At 23.7% G+C, this 19546-nt stretch overlaps 5 protein-coding genes across 5 annotated transcripts; all 5 read right to left on the bottom strand.

The window, feature by feature from the left end:
• Positions 1 to 1224: 1224 nt before the first annotated feature.
• On the bottom strand, positions 1225 to 1817 carry LOC127080996 (non-specific lipid-transfer protein 1-like). Its single transcript, XM_051021282.1, has 2 exons — positions 1462 to 1817; positions 1225 to 1234 (listed from the first exon to the last, which is right to left on the bottom strand). Exons 1-2 carry the CDS (start codon positions 1815 to 1817, stop codon positions 1225 to 1227), a joined length of 366 nt encoding a protein of 121 aa, XP_050877239.1.
• Positions 1818 to 5332: 3515 nt separating this feature from the next.
• LOC127080995 (non-specific lipid-transfer protein 1-like) lies at positions 5333 to 5925 on the bottom strand. The gene is made up of 2 exons (XM_051021281.1): positions 5570 to 5925; positions 5333 to 5342 (listed from the first exon to the last, which is right to left on the bottom strand). Exons 1-2 carry the CDS (start codon positions 5923 to 5925, stop codon positions 5333 to 5335), a joined length of 366 nt encoding a protein of 121 aa, XP_050877238.1.
• A 3514-nt stretch (positions 5926 to 9439) lies between these two features.
• Positions 9440 to 10032, bottom strand: LOC127080994 (non-specific lipid-transfer protein 1-like). Its single transcript, XM_051021280.1, has 2 exons — positions 9677 to 10032; positions 9440 to 9449 (listed from the first exon to the last, which is right to left on the bottom strand). Exons 1-2 carry the CDS (start codon positions 10030 to 10032, stop codon positions 9440 to 9442), a joined length of 366 nt encoding a protein of 121 aa, XP_050877237.1.
• A 3515-nt stretch (positions 10033 to 13547) lies between these two features.
• LOC127080993 (non-specific lipid-transfer protein 1-like) lies at positions 13548 to 14140 on the bottom strand. Its single transcript, XM_051021279.1, has 2 exons — positions 13785 to 14140; positions 13548 to 13557 (listed from the first exon to the last, which is right to left on the bottom strand). The coding sequence occupies exons 1-2, from the start codon at positions 14138 to 14140 to the stop codon at positions 13548 to 13550; spliced, it is 366 nt and encodes a 121-aa protein (XP_050877236.1).
• A 3514-nt stretch (positions 14141 to 17654) lies between these two features.
• On the bottom strand, positions 17655 to 18247 carry LOC127080992 (non-specific lipid-transfer protein 1-like). The gene is made up of 2 exons (XM_051021277.1): positions 17892 to 18247; positions 17655 to 17664 (listed from the first exon to the last, which is right to left on the bottom strand). The coding sequence occupies exons 1-2, from the start codon at positions 18245 to 18247 to the stop codon at positions 17655 to 17657; spliced, it is 366 nt and encodes a 121-aa protein (XP_050877234.1).
• Positions 18248 to 19546: the final 1299 nt, after the last annotated feature.

Below are 19546 nucleotides of genomic sequence, written 5' to 3'. Positions count from 1 at the left end.
AAACAAGCCACATTACTCAATTTTTGATTAAAAACAAAAAAATGGTTATCGATGTGATTGGAGAAGTTAAGAGTGGTTCAATTTTTTTATGATGATTGTTCAAAAACAGATCTTAAAGAACTATGTAGATCTAAATCTTACCATTCATAAAACATATATAAACATAGAAAATATAATTCCCTGTTGTAGGATTTAGTGGACACCTTCTATTTAACTGTTGAAGATGATATTATTAAAAAATTCCATCAAAAGATATTCTAAGATGCAAAAATAATAATATATATATTATAAAATATATTTGAAAATGTAGTCAACTAGGATGATAAGATGTAGAGTGGAAAACTTCAAAAAACTAATTATATTTTAATTTTAAGTCAAAAACATCAAGCTAGTGATGGTGGAATCCTTCGCATAAAAGTTAATAATGAATAGTGCGTATTGGTAAATATTTGGACTACAATAATATGTCGTTGATAATACTAATTTTAAACGTAGTTCTAACCGGATGTACAAATTTATTTTGCTAGGTTTGGTTTATGTCCTACAAGATTTCTCATAAAAGATAGATATATAATAATATCCTTTATTTGAAATAAATAGATTCAATATAAAAAAAATAGGTTTGAATTAAGGGAAAATTAACACGAAAATAATCTTATAGATGAATTCAAAGGTAATTATATTAAATTTAAATGGTTTAAACAGTTTCACAAATATAATTGATTAACAATGTAAATTATCATTGCACAAATATTATACACAAACAATATCTTTTTATTAAGTTTCTATCATTTAGTTGTTTTATCTACAAAAATATATGTTCCTAGTTTAAATTTATTTTATTAGTTTTTTATTTGGTTGAGTTTTTTTAACACGTATTTAAATGAGACTTTGTTAACAAGTTTTATGATTTAATTTCTAGAATAACTTAAAAAGCTTAAAATTGTAGTGCTAGTATATGACCTATTAGACCATAAATGTGGATGTATGAGTTTTAACAATTAACACTATTTTTTAATCTTTTCTAGTTATTAGGTGTGTTGGACAATAGCCAAAAAGAAGAAGAGAATAACTAAATCAAAATAATTTTTAAAAAATACATCACGAGAGTGACAACTTCAACTTAAGTAAAAAGAGAAAATACATATACTAATGGAATTAAGAATTTCTTAATACAATTATTTTATATATCTTTGCGATAAACACCGTCCCCGTGAAATAGATTTATTGAACCCTGCACAAAAAACAAATAATGGTTATAAAATTATTTAAATATTCAATCAAATAATACTATGCATAGTTGATTTCATGGAGGAGACGTATGTTTTAGGCGATAAGGACGTAAACATTTTCATTTATTTTAATTTAAAAAATAAAAATATTTACCTCAAACATTAAACTCTTATAAAAAATATGCATCTCATATTTTTATATCAAGTATTATGAAGAAATATTACTTACGTGTTGCAATCAATGCTAGGATCAAAAGGAACCGACAGAGTAATGTTACAAAGTTGTGGTAGTTGTTTTGATTTGTCAGGTTTAACTCCAAATCTCGATGCTGCGGGTTTGAGACAATTGCAAACATCCCTTCGAATCGGGGTGGTGTTGGCCTTTTGATTTAAACTATTTGCTCCATCACAACAGTTTTTAGGTGGTGTAGCACCTCCAGTTCCTTGCAAAAAGGGAAGACATGGCAACAAGGACAAAAGAGCCTCGGGGCATGTAATGTCGTCAATTTGACGTGCTTCAAATTTTGATACCATCATTCCTAGAACCATCACAACCATGAAAAGAGAAACATATTTCTTCTCCATCATCATAATTTTAATATGTGTATGCTTATAATTTTTATGTAGAATGTGTTAATGATTTATCTCCGCAGTATGCCTTAATTTATAGGCATGGTACTATATCATTGTATTGTAATTTGTTAGGGGCTTCTTTGTTTCTATGTTGGTTTATTAAAGTAACGATTAATTAGTAATTTATTATTTCATTTATCTTTTTATTTGTATAATAGGAATAATTATGAACTTTTATATGCAATAATCACTAAATGTACAAAATTAGTATAATCTTTAAGATATTTAATTCTAACTATTAAATATTTTAATAATATATTTGATTCACAAATCTTGTCAAAGTTATATTTTTATACTCTCCCTTGTGTTGCACATGATCGGAACTCTAATTTAAAATTATTAGATCAGTGAAAATCAATAGACAATTCTGAAAAGGTTTATAAGAATTCAAACAAGAAAAGTAACAAAATAATTTAAAGCAATTAAAACTCAATAGGATTAAAATTATAAATTATTGCATCTTTATAATTTAAAATAAGAGATGAGAAAATTTATAACAATAATAGTCAAACTATTAACCATTTTACTATTATACCAAATGTTATTTTACTTTTTGATTAATGAGTACCAAATTATAGCTCTTATCAATAAGCAAGTACATCTTTAAATATTTAATCAAAACTAAGTACTTCAAAAGTAGATTTCTATTTTTTAACAGTGAAAGAAACAAAAATGGTTATAATTAATCTTTTGATATAAACCTTAATGGAGAGTAAAATAATGATCATAATTTATTTTATTTATGGGTATTTAATTTTTATTTTTGTTGAAAAAGCTTACTGCTTTAACCTAGAGATACTCATTTAAATTTCTTCATATTGGATTTCATATGACCATTAATTTTATCTTAATTAATAAAATTTTCTACCTTTTGTCGATTTTATAAGAGTATGTAAATTTATTTTCGATCTTACTCATTGAAAAAAATGTTTATATCCAAGATTCAACATATGATTTACATGACCGTGGTTTACTTTCGTTGTTTTATTCAAATTATCTAGTCGATATTTCTTTATAGTAAATTTAATCGAGCTTGCATTGTAATGTATTTTCAATTTTATTTTTTCTTAAGTCTTATTTTTGTTTTATAATAAAATTATAATATACAGTTTGTTAAAAATAATGTAAAAGGTTTGAAAACTAATCGTTTTTAAATGGAAATTAAATTATTGATTGATATTGTAACCATTTCCTATTTAAGATCTTTAACTGATTAATGATTAGTTTGTAAAGGATAGGTTTTACAAAAATATATTATATGATTCAAAAATTTATTACTTTTTGTAGGAATATTATTTGTATGAAAAATTAAGAAATTTAAAATAAATACAAAATCAATATCATGAAATGATAATAAAAATGAAAATAGAAAAATATATTAAAGTTTCAATAAATTCATCATGCAAAAATAGGTTATCTACCTTTTAAAAAAATCAATTTAACACTCATATGAAATTATTTGAATTAAAATAATGAATCACGATTTAAAAAAATAAAATATATAGATGGTTGAAACATATTTATTTAATAATTTATTTGATAATTTTTTGTATAAAAGAACAAGTTATTATCTTTTTTCAGTAAAATATTTAAAATTAGAAAATTTATTATAAATTAACATACAAAAAAATATTTAAAGTAATGTAACAAACATATTTATGATTAATATTATTTTATCTTGTTTTATTTTAAGCACCGTTTAGAATTCATGTGATAATCAAGACACACGTTGTTCGTATTTCATGACCAACAACCCAAATCTTTTAAATAAAATTAAAATTAAAACGCTCTAATTAGTTTCATATATGTGTATATACTACTTTTTAATACTAAGTGTTTTAAATGGTATAAGAATACATGCAATAACATTGTAGAAATATTTTTTTTCATAATCTTCTCGTTAAGTCGTGTGAAACTATTGAAGTGGTTATATTTATAATATTTAACTCTTGATAACATCTACACCATTGTTGTTTAGAGGTATAAACTTAATCTCATTAAAAAAAATCATGTCGTATTATAAAATAATTTATGATTTTTTTAATCATAAACAAGGTAGTCGGGAGGGAAATCGGGTGAGAATGATATTGTGGAAAATATTTATATTTGATATATCACAAAAAAGTCAAAACAACATGACTAAAATGATGTAGGGATAAGTTAAATAAGACTCACTTAGACTTGAGATCAGTAACAAAATGTTGGTTCCTGAAATCACAAATATCAATATAGATATCTTACAAAAACAAGCCACATTACTCAATTTTTGATTAAAAACAAAAAAATGGTTATCGATGTGATTGGAGAAGTTAAGAGTGGTTCAATTTTTTTATGATGATTGTTCAAAAACAGATCTTAAAGAACTATGTAGATCTAAATCTTACCATTCATAAAACATATATAAACATAGAAAATATAATTCCCTGTTGTAGGATTTAGTGGACACCTTCTATTTAACTGTTGAAGATGATATTATTAAAAAATTCCATCAAAAGATATTCTAAGATGCAAAAATAATAATATATATATTATAAAATATATTTGAAAATGTAGTCAACTAGGATGATAAGATGTAGAGTGGAAAACTTCAAAAAACTAATTATATTTTAATTTTAAGTCAAAAACATCAAGCTAGTGATGGTGGAATCCTTCGCATAAAAGTTAATAATGAATAGTGCGTATTGGTAAATATTTGGACTACAATAATATGTCGTTGATAATACTAATTTTAAACGTAGTTCTAACCGGATGTACAAATTTATTTTGCTAGGTTTGGTTTATGTCCTACAAGATTTCTCATAAAAGATAGATATATAATAATATCCTTTATTTGAAATAAATAGATTCAATATAAAAAAAATAGGTTTGAATTAAGGGAAAATTAACACGAAAATAATCTTATAGATGAATTCAAAGGTAATTATATTAAATTTAAATGGTTTAAACAGTTTCACAAATATAATTGATTAACAATGTAAATTATCATTGCACAAATATTATACACAAACAATATCTTTTTATTAAGTTTCTATCATTTAGTTGTTTTATCTACAAAAATATATGTTCCTAGTTTAAATTTATTTTATTAGTTTTTTATTTGGTTGAGTTTTTTTAACACGTATTTAAATGAGACTTTGTTAACAAGTTTTATGATTTAATTTCTAGAATAACTTAAAAAGCTTAAAATTGTAGTGCTAGTATATGACCTATTAGACCATAAATGTGGATGTATGAGTTTTAACAATTAACACTATTTTTTAATCTTTTCTAGTTATTAGGTGTGTTGGACAATAGCCAAAAAGAAGAAGAGAATAACTAAATCAAAATAATTTTTAAAAAATACATCACGAGAGTGACAACTTCAACTTAAGTAAAAAGAGAAAATACATATACTAATGGAATTAAGAATTTCTTAATACAATTATTTTATATATCTTTGCGATAAACACCGTCCCCGTGAAATAGATTTATTGAACCCTGCACAAAAAACAAATAATGGTTATAAAATTATTTAAATATTCAATCAAATAATACTATGCATAGTTGATTTCATGGAGGAGACGTATGTTTTAGGCGATAAGGACGTAAACATTTTCATTTATTTTAATTTAAAAAATAAAAATATTTACCTCAAACATTAAACTCTTATAAAAAATATGCATCTCATATTTTTATATCAAGTATTATGAAGAAATATTACTTACGTGTTGCAATCAATGCTAGGATCAAAAGGAACCGACAGAGTAATGTTACAAAGTTGTGGTAGTTGTTTTGATTTGTCAGGTTTAACTCCAAATCTCGATGCTGCGGGTTTGAGACAATTGCAAACATCCCTTCGAATCGGGGTGGTGTTGGCCTTTTGATTTAAACTATTTGCTCCATCACAACAGTTTTTAGGTGGTGTAGCACCTCCAGTTCCTTGCAAAAAGGGAAGACATGGCAACAAGGACAAAAGAGCCTCGGGGCATGTAATGTCGTCAATTTGACGTGCTTCAAATTTTGATACCATCATTCCTAGAACCATCACAACCATGAAAAGAGAAACATATTTCTTCTCCATCATCATAATTTTAATATGTGTATGCTTATAATTTTTATGTAGAATGTGTTAATGATTTATCTCCGCAGTATGCCTTAATTTATAGGCATGGTACTATATCATTGTATTGTAATTTGTTAGGGGCTTCTTTGTTTCTATGTTGGTTTATTAAAGTAACGATTAATTAGTAATTTATTATTTCATTTATCTTTTTATTTGTATAATAGGAATAATTATGAACTTTTATATGCAATAATCACTAAATGTACAAAATTAGTATAATCTTTAAGATATTTAATTCTAACTATTAAATATTTTAATAATATATTTGATTCACAAATCTTGTCAAAGTTATATTTTTATACTCTCCCTTGTGTTGCACATGATCGGAACTCTAATTTAAAATTATTAGATCAGTGAAAATCAATAGACAATTCTGAAAAGGTTTATAAGAATTCAAACAAGAAAAGTAACAAAATAATTTAAAGCAATTAAAACTCAATAGGATTAAAATTATAAATTATTGCATCTTTATAATTTAAAATAAGAGATGAGAAAATTTATAACAATAATAGTCAAACTATTAACCATTTTACTATTATACCAAATGTTATTTTACTTTTTGATTAATGAGTACCAAATTATAGCTCTTATCAATAAGCAAGTACATCTTTAAATATTTAATCAAAACTAAGTACTTCAAAAGTAGATTTCTATTTTTTAACAGTGAAAGAAACAAAAATGGTTATAATTAATCTTTTGATATAAACCTTAATGGAGAGTAAAATAATGATCATAATTTATTTTATTTATGGGTATTTAATTTTTATTTTTGTTGAAAAAGCTTACTGCTTTAACCTAGAGATACTCATTTAAATTTCTTCATATTGGATTTCATATGACCATTAATTTTATCTTAATTAATAAAATTTTCTACCTTTTGTCGATTTTATAAGAGTATGTAAATTTATTTTCGATCTTACTCATTGAAAAAAATGTTTATATCCAAGATTCAACATATGATTTACATGACCGTGGTTTACTTTCGTTGTTTTATTCAAATTATCTAGTCGATATTTCTTTATAGTAAATTTAATCGAGCTTGCATTGTAATGTATTTTCAATTTTATTTTTTCTTAAGTCTTATTTTTGTTTTATAATAAAATTATAATATACAGTTTGTTAAAAATAATGTAAAAGGTTTGAAAACTAATCGTTTTTAAATGGAAATTAAATTATTGATTGATATTGTAACCATTTCCTATTTAAGATCTTTAACTGATTAATGATTAGTTTGTAAAGGATAGGTTTTACAAAAATATATTATATGATTCAAAAATTTATTACTTTTTGTAGGAATATTATTTGTATGAAAAATTAAGAAATTTAAAATAAATACAAAATCAATATCATGAAATGATAATAAAAATGAAAATAGAAAAATATATTAAAGTTTCAATAAATTCATCATGCAAAAATAGGTTATCTACCTTTTAAAAAAATCAATTTAACACTCATATGAAATTATTTGAATTAAAATAATGAATCACGATTTAAAAAAATAAAATATATAGATGGTTGAAACATATTTATTTAATAATTTATTTGATAATTTTTTGTATAAAAGAACAAGTTATTATCTTTTTTCAGTAAAATATTTAAAATTAGAAAATTTATTATAAATTAACATACAAAAAAATATTTAAAGTAATGTAACAAACATATTTATGATTAATATTATTTTATCTTGTTTTATTTTAAGCACCGTTTAGATTTCATGTGATAATCAAGACACACGTTGTTCGTATTTCATGACCAACAACCCAAATCTTTTAAATAAAATTAAAATTAAAACGCTCTAATTAGTTTCATATATGTGTATATACTACTTTTTAATACTAAGTGTTTTAAATGGTATAAGAATACATGCAATAACATTGTAGAAATATTTTTTTTCATAATCTTCTCGTTAAGTCGTGTGAAACTATTGAAGTGGTTATATTTATAATATTTAACTCTTGATAACATCTACACCATTGTTGTTTAGAGGTATAAACTTAATCTCATTAAAAAAATCATGTCGTATTATAAAATAATTTATGATTTTTTTAATCATAAACAAGGTAGTCGGGAGGGAAATCGGGTGAGAATGATATTGTGGAAAATATTTATATTTGATATATCACAAAAAAGTCAAAACAACATGACTAAAATGATGTAGGGATAAGTTAAATAAGACTCACTTAGACTTGAGATCAGTAACAAAATGTTGGTTCCTGAAATCACAAATATCAATATAGATATCTTACAAAAACAAGCCACATTACTCAATTTTTGATTAAAAACAAAAAAATGGTTATCGATGTGATTGGAGAAGTTAAGAGTGGTTCAATTTTTTTATGATGATTGTTCAAAAACAGATCTTAAAGAACTATGTAGATCTAAATCTTACCATTCATAAAACATATATAAACATAGAAAATATAATTCCCTGTTGTAGGATTTAGTGGACACCTTCTATTTAACTGTTGAAGATGATATTATTAAAAAATTCCATCAAAAGATATTCTAAGATGCAAAAATAATAATATATATATTATAAAATATATTTGAAAATGTAGTCAACTAGGATGATAAGATGTAGAGTGGAAAACTTCAAAAAACTAATTATATTTTAATTTTAAGTCAAAAACATCAAGCTAGTGATGGTGGAATCCTTCGCATAAAAGTTAATAATGAATAGTGCGTATTGGTAAATATTTGGACTACAATAATATGTCGTTGATAATACTAATTTTAAACGTAGTTCTAACCGGATGTACAAATTTATTTTGCTAGGTTTGGTTTATGTCCTACAAGATTTCTCATAAAAGATAGATATATAATAATATCCTTTATTTGAAATAAATAGATTCAATATAAAAAAAATAGGTTTGAATTAAGGGAAAATTAACACGAAAATAATCTTATAGATGAATTCAAAGGTAATTATATTAAATTTAAATGGTTTAAACAGTTTCACAAATATAATTGATTAACAATGTAAATTATCATTGCACAAATATTATACACAAACAATATCTTTTTATTAAGTTTCTATCATTTAGTTGTTTTATCTACAAAAATATATGTTCCTAGTTTAAATTTATTTTATTAGTTTTTTATTTGGTTGAGTTTTTTTAACACGTATTTAAATGAGACTTTGTTAACAAGTTTTATGATTTAATTTCTAGAATAACTTAAAAAGCTTAAAATTGTAGTGCTAGTATATGACCTATTAGACCATAAATGTGGATGTATGAGTTTTAACAATTAACACTATTTTTTAATCTTTTCTAGTTATTAGGTGTGTTGGACAATAGCCAAAAAGAAGAAGAGAATAACTAAATCAAAATAATTTTTAAAAAATACATCACGAGAGTGACAACTTCAACTTAAGTAAAAAGAGAAAATACATATACTAATGGAATTAAGAATTTCTTAATACAATTATTTTATATATCTTTGCGATAAACACCGTCCCCGTGAAATAGATTTATTGAACCCTGCACAAAAAACAAATAATGGTTATAAAATTATTTAAATATTCAATCAAATAATACTATGCATAGTTGATTTCATGGAGGAGACGTATGTTTTAGGCGATAAGGACGTAAACATTTTCATTTATTTTAATTTAAAAAATAAAAATATTTACCTCAAACATTAAACTCTTATAAAAAATATGCATCTCATATTTTTATATCAAGTATTATGAAGAAATATTACTTACGTGTTGCAATCAATGCTAGGATCAAAAGGAACCGACAGAGTAATGTTACAAAGTTGTGGTAGTTGTTTTGATTTGTCAGGTTTAACTCCAAATCTCGATGCTGCGGGTTTGAGACAATTGCAAACATCCCTTCGAATCGGGGTGGTGTTGGCCTTTTGATTTAAACTATTTGCTCCATCACAACAGTTTTTAGGTGGTGTAGCACCTCCAGTTCCTTGCAAAAAGGGAAGACATGGCAACAAGGACAAAAGAGCCTCGGGGCATGTAATGTCGTCAATTTGACGTGCTTCAAATTTTGATACCATCATTCCTAGAACCATCACAACCATGAAAAGAGAAACATATTTCTTCTCCATCATCATAATTTTAATATGTGTATGCTTATAATTTTTATGTAGAATGTGTTAATGATTTATCTCCGCAGTATGCCTTAATTTATAGGCATGGTACTATATCATTGTATTGTAATTTGTTAGGGGCTTCTTTGTTTCTATGTTGGTTTATTAAAGTAACGATTAATTAGTAATTTATTATTTCATTTATCTTTTTATTTGTATAATAGGAATAATTATGAACTTTTATATGCAATAATCACTAAATGTACAAAATTAGTATAATCTTTAAGATATTTAATTCTAACTATTAAATATTTTAATAATATATTTGATTCACAAATCTTGTCAAAGTTATATTTTTATACTCTCCCTTGTGTTGCACATGATCGGAACTCTAATTTAAAATTATTAGATCAGTGAAAATCAATAGACAATTCTGAAAAGGTTTATAAGAATTCAAACAAGAAAAGTAACAAAATAATTTAAAGCAATTAAAACTCAATAGGATTAAAATTATAAATTATTGCATCTTTATAATTTAAAATAAGAGATGAGAAAATTTATAACAATAATAGTCAAACTATTAACCATTTTACTATTATACCAAATGTTATTTTACTTTTTGATTAATGAGTACCAAATTATAGCTCTTATCAATAAGCAAGTACATCTTTAAATATTTAATCAAAACTAAGTACTTCAAAAGTAGATTTCTATTTTTTAACAGTGAAAGAAACAAAAATGGTTATAATTAATCTTTTGATATAAACCTTAATGGAGAGTAAAATAATGATCATAATTTATTTTATTTATGGGTATTTAATTTTTATTTTTGTTGAAAAAGCTTACTGCTTTAACCTAGAGATACTCATTTAAATTTCTTCATATTGGATTTCATATGACCATTAATTTTATCTTAATTAATAAAATTTTCTACCTTTTGTCGATTTTATAAGAGTATGTAAATTTATTTTCGATCTTACTCATTGAAAAAAATGTTTATATCCAAGATTCAACATATGATTTACATGACCGTGGTTTACTTTCGTTGTTTTATTCAAATTATCTAGTCGATATTTCTTTATAGTAAATTTAATCGAGCTTGCATTGTAATGTATTTTCAATTTTATTTTTCTTAAGTCTTATTTTTGTTTTATAATAAAATTATAATATACAGTTTGTTAAAAATAATGTAAAAGGTTTGAAAACTAATCGTTTTTAAATGGAAATTAAATTATTGATTGATATTGTAACCATTTCCTATTTAAGATCTTTAACTGATTAATGATTAGTTTGTAAAGGATAGGTTTTACAAAAATATATTATATGATTCAAAAATTTATTACTTTTTGTAGGAATATTATTTGTATGAAAAATTAAGAAATTTAAAATAAATACAAAATCAATATCATGAAATGATAATAAAAATGAAAATAGAAAAATATATTAAAGTTTCAATAAATTCATCATGCAAAAATAGGTTATCTACCTTTTAAAAAAATCAATTTAACACTCATATGAAATTATTTGAATTAAAATAATGAATCACGATTTAAAAAAATAAAATATATAGATGGTTGAAACATATTTATTTAATAATTTATTTGATAATTTTTTGTATAAAAGAACAAGTTATTATCTTTTTTCAGTAAAATATTTAAAATTAGAAAATTTATTATAAATTAACATACAAAAAAATATTTAAAGTAATGTAACAAACATATTTATGATTAATATTATTTTATCTTGTTTTATTTTAAGCACCGTTTAGAATTCATGTGATAATCAAGACACACGTTGTTCGTATTTCATGACCAACAACCCAAATCTTTTAAATAAAATTAAAATTAAAACGCTCTAATTAGTTTCATATATGTGTATATACTACTTTTTAATACTAAGTGTTTTAAATGGTATAAGAATACATGCAATAACATTGTAGAAATATTTTTTTTCATAATCTTCTCGTTAAGTCGTGTGAAACTATTGAAGTGGTTATATTTATAATATTTAACTCTTGATAACATCTACACCATTGTTGTTTAGAGGTATAAACTTAATCTCATTAAAAAAAATCATGTTGTATTATAAAATAATTTATGATTTTTTTAATCATAAACAAGGTAGTCGGGAGGGAAATCGGGTGAGAATGATATTGTGGAAAATATTTATATTTGATATATCACAAAAAAGTCAAAACAACATGACTAAAATGATGGAGGGATAAGTTAAATAAGACTCACTTAGACTTGAGATCAGTAACAAAATGTTGGTTCCTGAAATCACAAATATCAATATAGATATCTTACAAAAACAAGCCACATTACTCAATTTTTGATTAAAAACAAAAAAATGGTTATCGATGTGATTGGAGAAGTTAAGAGTGGTTCAATTTTTTTATGATGATTGTTCAAAAACAGATCTTAAAGAACTATGTAGATCTAAATCTTACCATTCATAAAACATATATAAACATAGAAAATATAATTCCCTGTTGTAGGATTTAGTGGACACCTTCTATTTAACTGTTGAAGATGATATTATTAAAAAATTCCATCAAAAGATATTCTAAGATGCAAAAATAATAATATATATATTATAAAATATATTTGAAAATGTAGTCAACTAGGATGATAAGATGTAGAGTGGAAAACTTCAAAAAACTAATTATATTTTAATTTTAAGTCAAAAACATCAAGCTAGTGATGGTGGAATCCTTCGCATAAAAGTTAATAATGAATAGTGCGTATTGGTAAATATTTGGACTACAATAATATGTCGTTGATAATACTAATTTTAAACGTAGTTCTAACCGGATGTACAAATTTATTTTGCTAGGTTTGGTTTATGTCCTACAAGATTTCTCATAAAAGATAGATATATAATAATATCCTTTATTTGAAATAAATAGATTCAATATAAAAAAAAATAGGTTTGAATTAAGGGAAAATTAACACGAAAATAATCTTATAGATGAATTCAAAGGTAATTATATTAAATTTAAATGGTTTAAACAGTTTCACAAATATAATTGATTAACAATGTAAATTATCATTGCACAAATATTATACACAAACAATATCTTTTTATTAAGTTTCTATCATTTAGTTGTTTTATCTACAAAAATATATGTTCCTAGTTTAAATTTATTTTATTAGTTTTTTATTTGGTTGAGTTTTTTTAACACGTATTTAAATGAGACTTTGTTAACAAGTTTTATGATTTAATTTCTAGAATAACTTAAAAAGCTTAAAATTGTAGTGCTAGTATATGACCTATTAGACCATAAATGTGGATGTATGAGTTTTAACAATTAACACTATTTTTTAATCTTTTCTAGTTATTAGGTGTGTTGGACAATAGCCAAAAAGAAGAAGAGAATAACTAAATCAAAATAATTTTTAAAAAATACATCACGAGAGTGACAACTTCAACTTAAGTAAAAAGAGAAAATACATATACTAATGGAATTAAGAATTTCTTAATACAATTATTTTATATATCTTTGCGATAAACACCGTCCCCGTGAAATAGATTTATTGAACCCTGCACAAAAAACAAATAATGGTTATAAAATTATTTAAATATTCAATCAAATAATACTATGCATAGTTGATTTCATGGAGGAGACGTATGTTTTAGGCGATAAGGACGTAAACATTTTCATTTATTTTAATTTAAAAAATAAAAATATTTACCTCAAACATTAAACTCTTATAAAAAATATGCATCTCATATTTTTATATCAAGTATTATGAAGAAATATTACTTACGTGTTGCAATCAATGCTAGGATCAAAAGGAACCGACAGAGTAATGTTACAAAGTTGTGGTAGTTGTTTTGATTTGTCAGGTTTAACTCCAAATCTCGATGCTGCGGGTTTGAGACAATTGCAAACATCCCTTCGAATCGGGGTGGTGTTGGCCTTTTGATTTAAACTATTTGCTCCATCACAACAGTTTTTAGGTGGTGTAGCACCTCCAGTTCCTTGCAAAAAGGGAAGACATGGCAACAAGGACAAAAGAGCCTCGGGGCATGTAATGTCGTCAATTTGACGTGCTTCAAATTTTGATACCATCATTCCTAGAACCATCACAACCATGAAAAGAGAAACATATTTCTTCTCCATCATCATAATTTTAATATGTGTATGCTTATAATTTTTATGTAGAATGTGTTAATGATTTATCTCCGCAGTATGCCTTAATTTATAGGCATGGTACTATATCATTGTATTGTAATTTGTTAGGGGCTTCTTTGTTTCTATGTTGGTTTATTAAAGTAACGATTAATTAGTAATTTATTATTTCATTTATCTTTTTATTTGTATAATAGGAATAATTATGAACTTTTATATGCAATAATCACTAAATGTACAAAATTAGTATAATCTTTAAGATATTTAATTCTAACTATTAAATATTTTAATAATATATTTGATTCACAAATCTTGTCAAAGTTATATTTTTATACTCTCCCTTGTGTTGCACATGATCGGAACTCTAATTTAAAATTATTAGATCAGTGAAAATCAATAGACAATTCTGAAAAGGTTTATAAGAATTCAAACAAGAAAAGTAACAAAATAATTTAAAGCAATTAAAACTCAATAGGATTAAAATTATAAATTATTGCATCTTTATAATTTAAAATAAGAGATGAGAAAATTTATAACAATAATAGTCAAACTATTAACCATTTTACTATTATACCAAATGTTATTTTACTTTTTGATTAATGAGTACCAAATTATAGCTCTTATCAATAAGCAAGTACATCTTTAAATATTTAATCAAAACTAAGTACTTCAAAAGTAGATTTCTATTTTTTAACAGTGAAAGAAACAAAAATGGTTATAATTAATCTTTTGATATAAACCTTAATGGAGAGTAAAATAATGATCATAATTTATTTTATTTATGGGTATTTAATTTTTATTTTTGTTGAAAAAGCTTACTGCTTTAACCTAGAGATACTCATTTAAATTTCTTCATATTGGATTTCATATGACCATTAATTTTATCTTAATTAATAAAATTTTCTACCTTTTGTCGATTTTATAAGAGTATGTAAATTTATTTTCGATCTTACTCATTGAAAAAAATGTTTATATCCAAGATTCAACATATGATTTACATGACCGTGGTTTACTTTCGTTGTTTTATTCAAATTATCTAGTCGATATTTCTTTATAGTAAATTTAATCGAGCTTGCATTGTAATGTATTTTCAATTTTATTTTTTCTTAAGTCTTATTTTTGTTTTATAATAAAATTATAATATACAGTTTGTTAAAAATAATGTAAAAGGTTTGAAAACTAATCGTTTTTAAATGGAAATTAAATTATTGATTGATATTGTAACCATTTCCTATTTAAGATCTTTAACTGATTAATGATTAGTTTGTAAAGGATAGGTTTTACAAAAATATATTATATGATTCAAAAATTTATTACTTTTTGTAGGAATATTATTTGTATGAAAAATTAAGAAATTTAAAATAAATACAAAATCAATATCATGAAATGATAATAAAAATGAAAATAGAAAAATATATTAAAGTTTCAATAAATTCATCATGCAAAAATAGGTTATCTACCTTTTAAAAAAATCAATTTAACACTCATATGAAATTATTTGAATTAAAATAATGAATCACGATTTAAAAAAATAAAATATATAGATGGTTGAAACATATTTATTTAATAATTTATTTGATAATTTTTTGTATAAAAGAACAAGTTATTATCTTTTTTCAGTAAAATATTTAAAATTAGAAAATTTATTATAAATTAACATACAAAAAAATATTTAAAGTAATGTAACAAACATATTTATGATTAATATTATTTTATCTTGTTTTATTTTAAGCACCGTTTAGATTCATGTGATAATCAAGACACACGTTGTTCGTATTTCATGACCAACAACCCAAATCTTTTAAATAAAATTAAAATTAAAACGCTCTAATTAGTTTCATATATGTGTATATACTACTTTTTAATACTAAGTGTTTTAAATGGTATAAGAATACATGCAATAACATTGTAGAAATATTTTTTTTCATAATCTTCTCGTTAAGTCGTGTGAAACTATTGAAGTGGTTATATTTATAATATTTAACTCTTGATAACATCTACACCATTGTTGTTTAGAGGTATAAACTTAATCTCATTAAAAAAAATCATGTTGTATTATAAAATAATTTATGATTTTTTTAATCATAAACAAGGTAGTCGGGAGGGAAATCGGGTGAGAATGATATTGTGGAAAATATTTATATTTGATATATCACAAAAAAGTCAAAACAACATGACTAAAATGATGGAGGGATAAGTTAAATAAGACTCACTTAGACTTGAGATCAGTAACAAAATGTTGGTTCCTGAAATCACAAATATCAATATAGATATCTTACAAAAACAAGCCACATTACTCAATTTTTGATTAAAAACAAAAAAATGGTTATCGATGTGATTGGAGAAGTTAAGAGTGGTTCAATTTTTTTATGATGATTGTTCAAAAACAGATCTTAAAGAACTATGTAGATCTAAATCTTACCATTCATAAAACATATATAAACATAGAAAATATAATTCCCTGTTGTAGGATTTAGTGGACACCTTCTATTTAACTGTTGAAGATGATATTATTAAAAATTCCATCAAAAGATATTCTAAGATGCAAAAATAATAATATATATATTATAAAATATATTTGAAAATGTAGTCAACTAGGATGATAAGATGTAGAGTGGAAAACTTCAAAAAACTAATTATATTTTAATTTTAAGTCAAAAACATCAAGCTAGTGATGGTGGAATCCTTCGCATAAAAGTTAATAATGAATAGTGCGTATTGGTAAATATTTGGACTACAATAATATGTCGTTGATAATACTAATTTTAAACGTAGTTCTAACCGGATGTACAAATTTATTTTGCTAGGTTTGGTTTATGTCCTACAAGATTTCTCATAAAAGATAGATATATAATAATATCCTTTATTTGAAATAAATAGATTCAATATAAAAAAAAATAGGTTTGAATTAAGGGAAAATTAACACGAAAATAATCTTATAGATGAATTCAAAGGTAATTATATTAAATTTAAATGGTTTAAACAGTTTCACAAATATAATTGATTAACAATGTAAATTATCATTGCACAAATATTATACACAAACAATATCTTTTTATTAAGTTTCTATCATTTAGTTGTTTTATCTACAAAAATATATGTTCCTAGTTTAAATTTATTTTATTAGTTTTTTATTTGGTTGAGTTTTTTTAACACGTATTTAAATGAGACTTTGTTAACAAGTTTTATGATTTAATTTCTAGAATAACTTAAAAAGCTTAAAATTGTAGTGCTAGTATATGACCTATTAGACCATAAATGTGGATGTATGAGTTTTAACAATTAACACTATTTTTTAATCTTTTCTAGTTATTAGGTGTGTTGGACAATAGCCAAAAAGAAGAAGAGAATAACTAAATCAAAATAATTTTTAAAAAATACATCACGAGAGTGACAACTTCAACTTAAGTAAAAAGAGAAAATACATATACTAATGGAATTAAGAATTTCTTAATACAATTATTTTATATATCTTTGCGATAAACACCGTCCCCGTGAAATAGATTTATTGAACCCTGCACAAAAAACAAATAATGGTTATAAAATTATTTAAATATTCAATCAAATAATACTATGCATAGTTGATTTCATGGAGGAGACGTATGTTTTAGGCGATAAGGACGTAAACATTTTCATTTATTTTAATTTAAAAAATAAAAATATTTACCTCAAACATTAAACTCTTATAAAAAATATGCATCTCATATTTTTATATCAAGTATTATGAAGAAATATTACTTACGTGTTGCAATCAATGCTAGGATCAAAAGGAACCGACAGAGTAATGTTACAAAGTTGTGGTAGTTGTTTTGATTTGTCAGGTTTAACTCCAAATCTCGATGCTGCGGGTTTGAGACAATTGCAAACATCCCTTCGAATCGGGGTGGTGTTGGCCTTTTGATTTAAAGTATTTGCTCCATCACAACAGTTTTTAGGTGGTGTAGCACCTCCAGTTCCTTGCAAAAAGGGAAGACATGGCAACAAGGACAAAAGAGCCTCGGGGCATGTAATGTCGTCAATTTGACGTGCTTCAAATTTTGATACCATCATTCCTAGAACCATCACAACCATGAAAAGAGAAACATATTTCTTCTCCATCATCATAATTTTAATATGTGTATGCTTATAATTTTTATGTAGAATGTGTTAATGATTTATCTCCGCAGTATGCCTTAATTTATAGGCATGGTACTATATCATTGTATTGTAATTTGTTAGGGGCTTCTTTGTTTCTATGTTGGTTTATTAAAGTAACGATTAATTAGTAATTTATTATTTCATTTATCTTTTTATTTGTATAATAGGAATAATTATGAACTTTTATATGCAATAATCACTAAATGTACAAAATTAGTATAATCTTTAAGATATTTAATTCTAACTATTAAATATTTTAATAATATATTTGATTCACAAATCTTGTCAAAGTTATATTTTTATACTCTCCCTTGTGTTGCACATGATCGGAACTCTAATTTAAAATTATTAGATCAGTGAAAATCAATAGACAATTCTGAAAAGGTTTATAAGAATTCAAACAAGAAAAGTAACAAAATAATTTAAAGCAATTAAAACTCAATAGGATTAAAATTATAAATTATTGCATCTTTATAATTTAAAATAAGAGATGAGAAAATTTATAACAATAATAGTCAAACTATTAACCATTTTACTATTATACCAAATGTTATTTTACTTTTTGATTAATGAGTACCAAATTATAGCTCTTATCAATAAGCAAGTACATCTTTAAATATTTAATCAAAACTAAGTACTTCAAAAGTAGATTTCTATTTTTTAACAGTGAAAGAAACAAAAATGGTTATAATTAATCTTTTGATATAAACCTTAATGGAGAGTAAAATAATGATCATAATTTATTTTATTTATGGGTATTTAATTTTTATTTTTGTTGAAAAAGCTTACTGCTTTAACCTAGAGATACTCATTTAAATTTCTTCATATTGGATTTCATATGACCATTAATTTTATCTTAATTAATAAAATTTTCTACCTTTTGTCGATTTTATAAGAGTATGTAAATTTATTTTCGATCTTACTCATTGAAAAAATGTTTATATCCAAGATTCAACATATGATTTACATGACCGTGGTTTACTTTCGTTGTTTTATTCAAATTATCTAGTCGATATTTCTTTATAGTAAATTTAATCGAGCTTGCATTGTAATGTATTTTCAATTTTATTTTTTCTTAAGTCTTATTTTTGTTTTATAATAAAATTATAATATACAGTTTGTTAAAAATAATGTAAAAGGTTTGAAAACTAATCGTTTTTAAATGGAAATTAAATTATTGATTGATATTGTAACCATTTCCTATTTAAGATCTTTAACTGATTAATGATTAGTTTGTAAAGGATAGGTTTTACAAAAATA

This window comes from Lathyrus oleraceus, chromosome 5 (genome assembly GCF_024323335.1).
Source record: "Lathyrus oleraceus cultivar Zhongwan6 chromosome 5, CAAS_Psat_ZW6_1.0, whole genome shotgun sequence".
NCBI lineage: Eukaryota > Viridiplantae > Streptophyta > Magnoliopsida > Fabales > Fabaceae > Lathyrus > Lathyrus oleraceus.
This window is presented reverse-complemented; position numbering and strand designations above follow the sequence as displayed.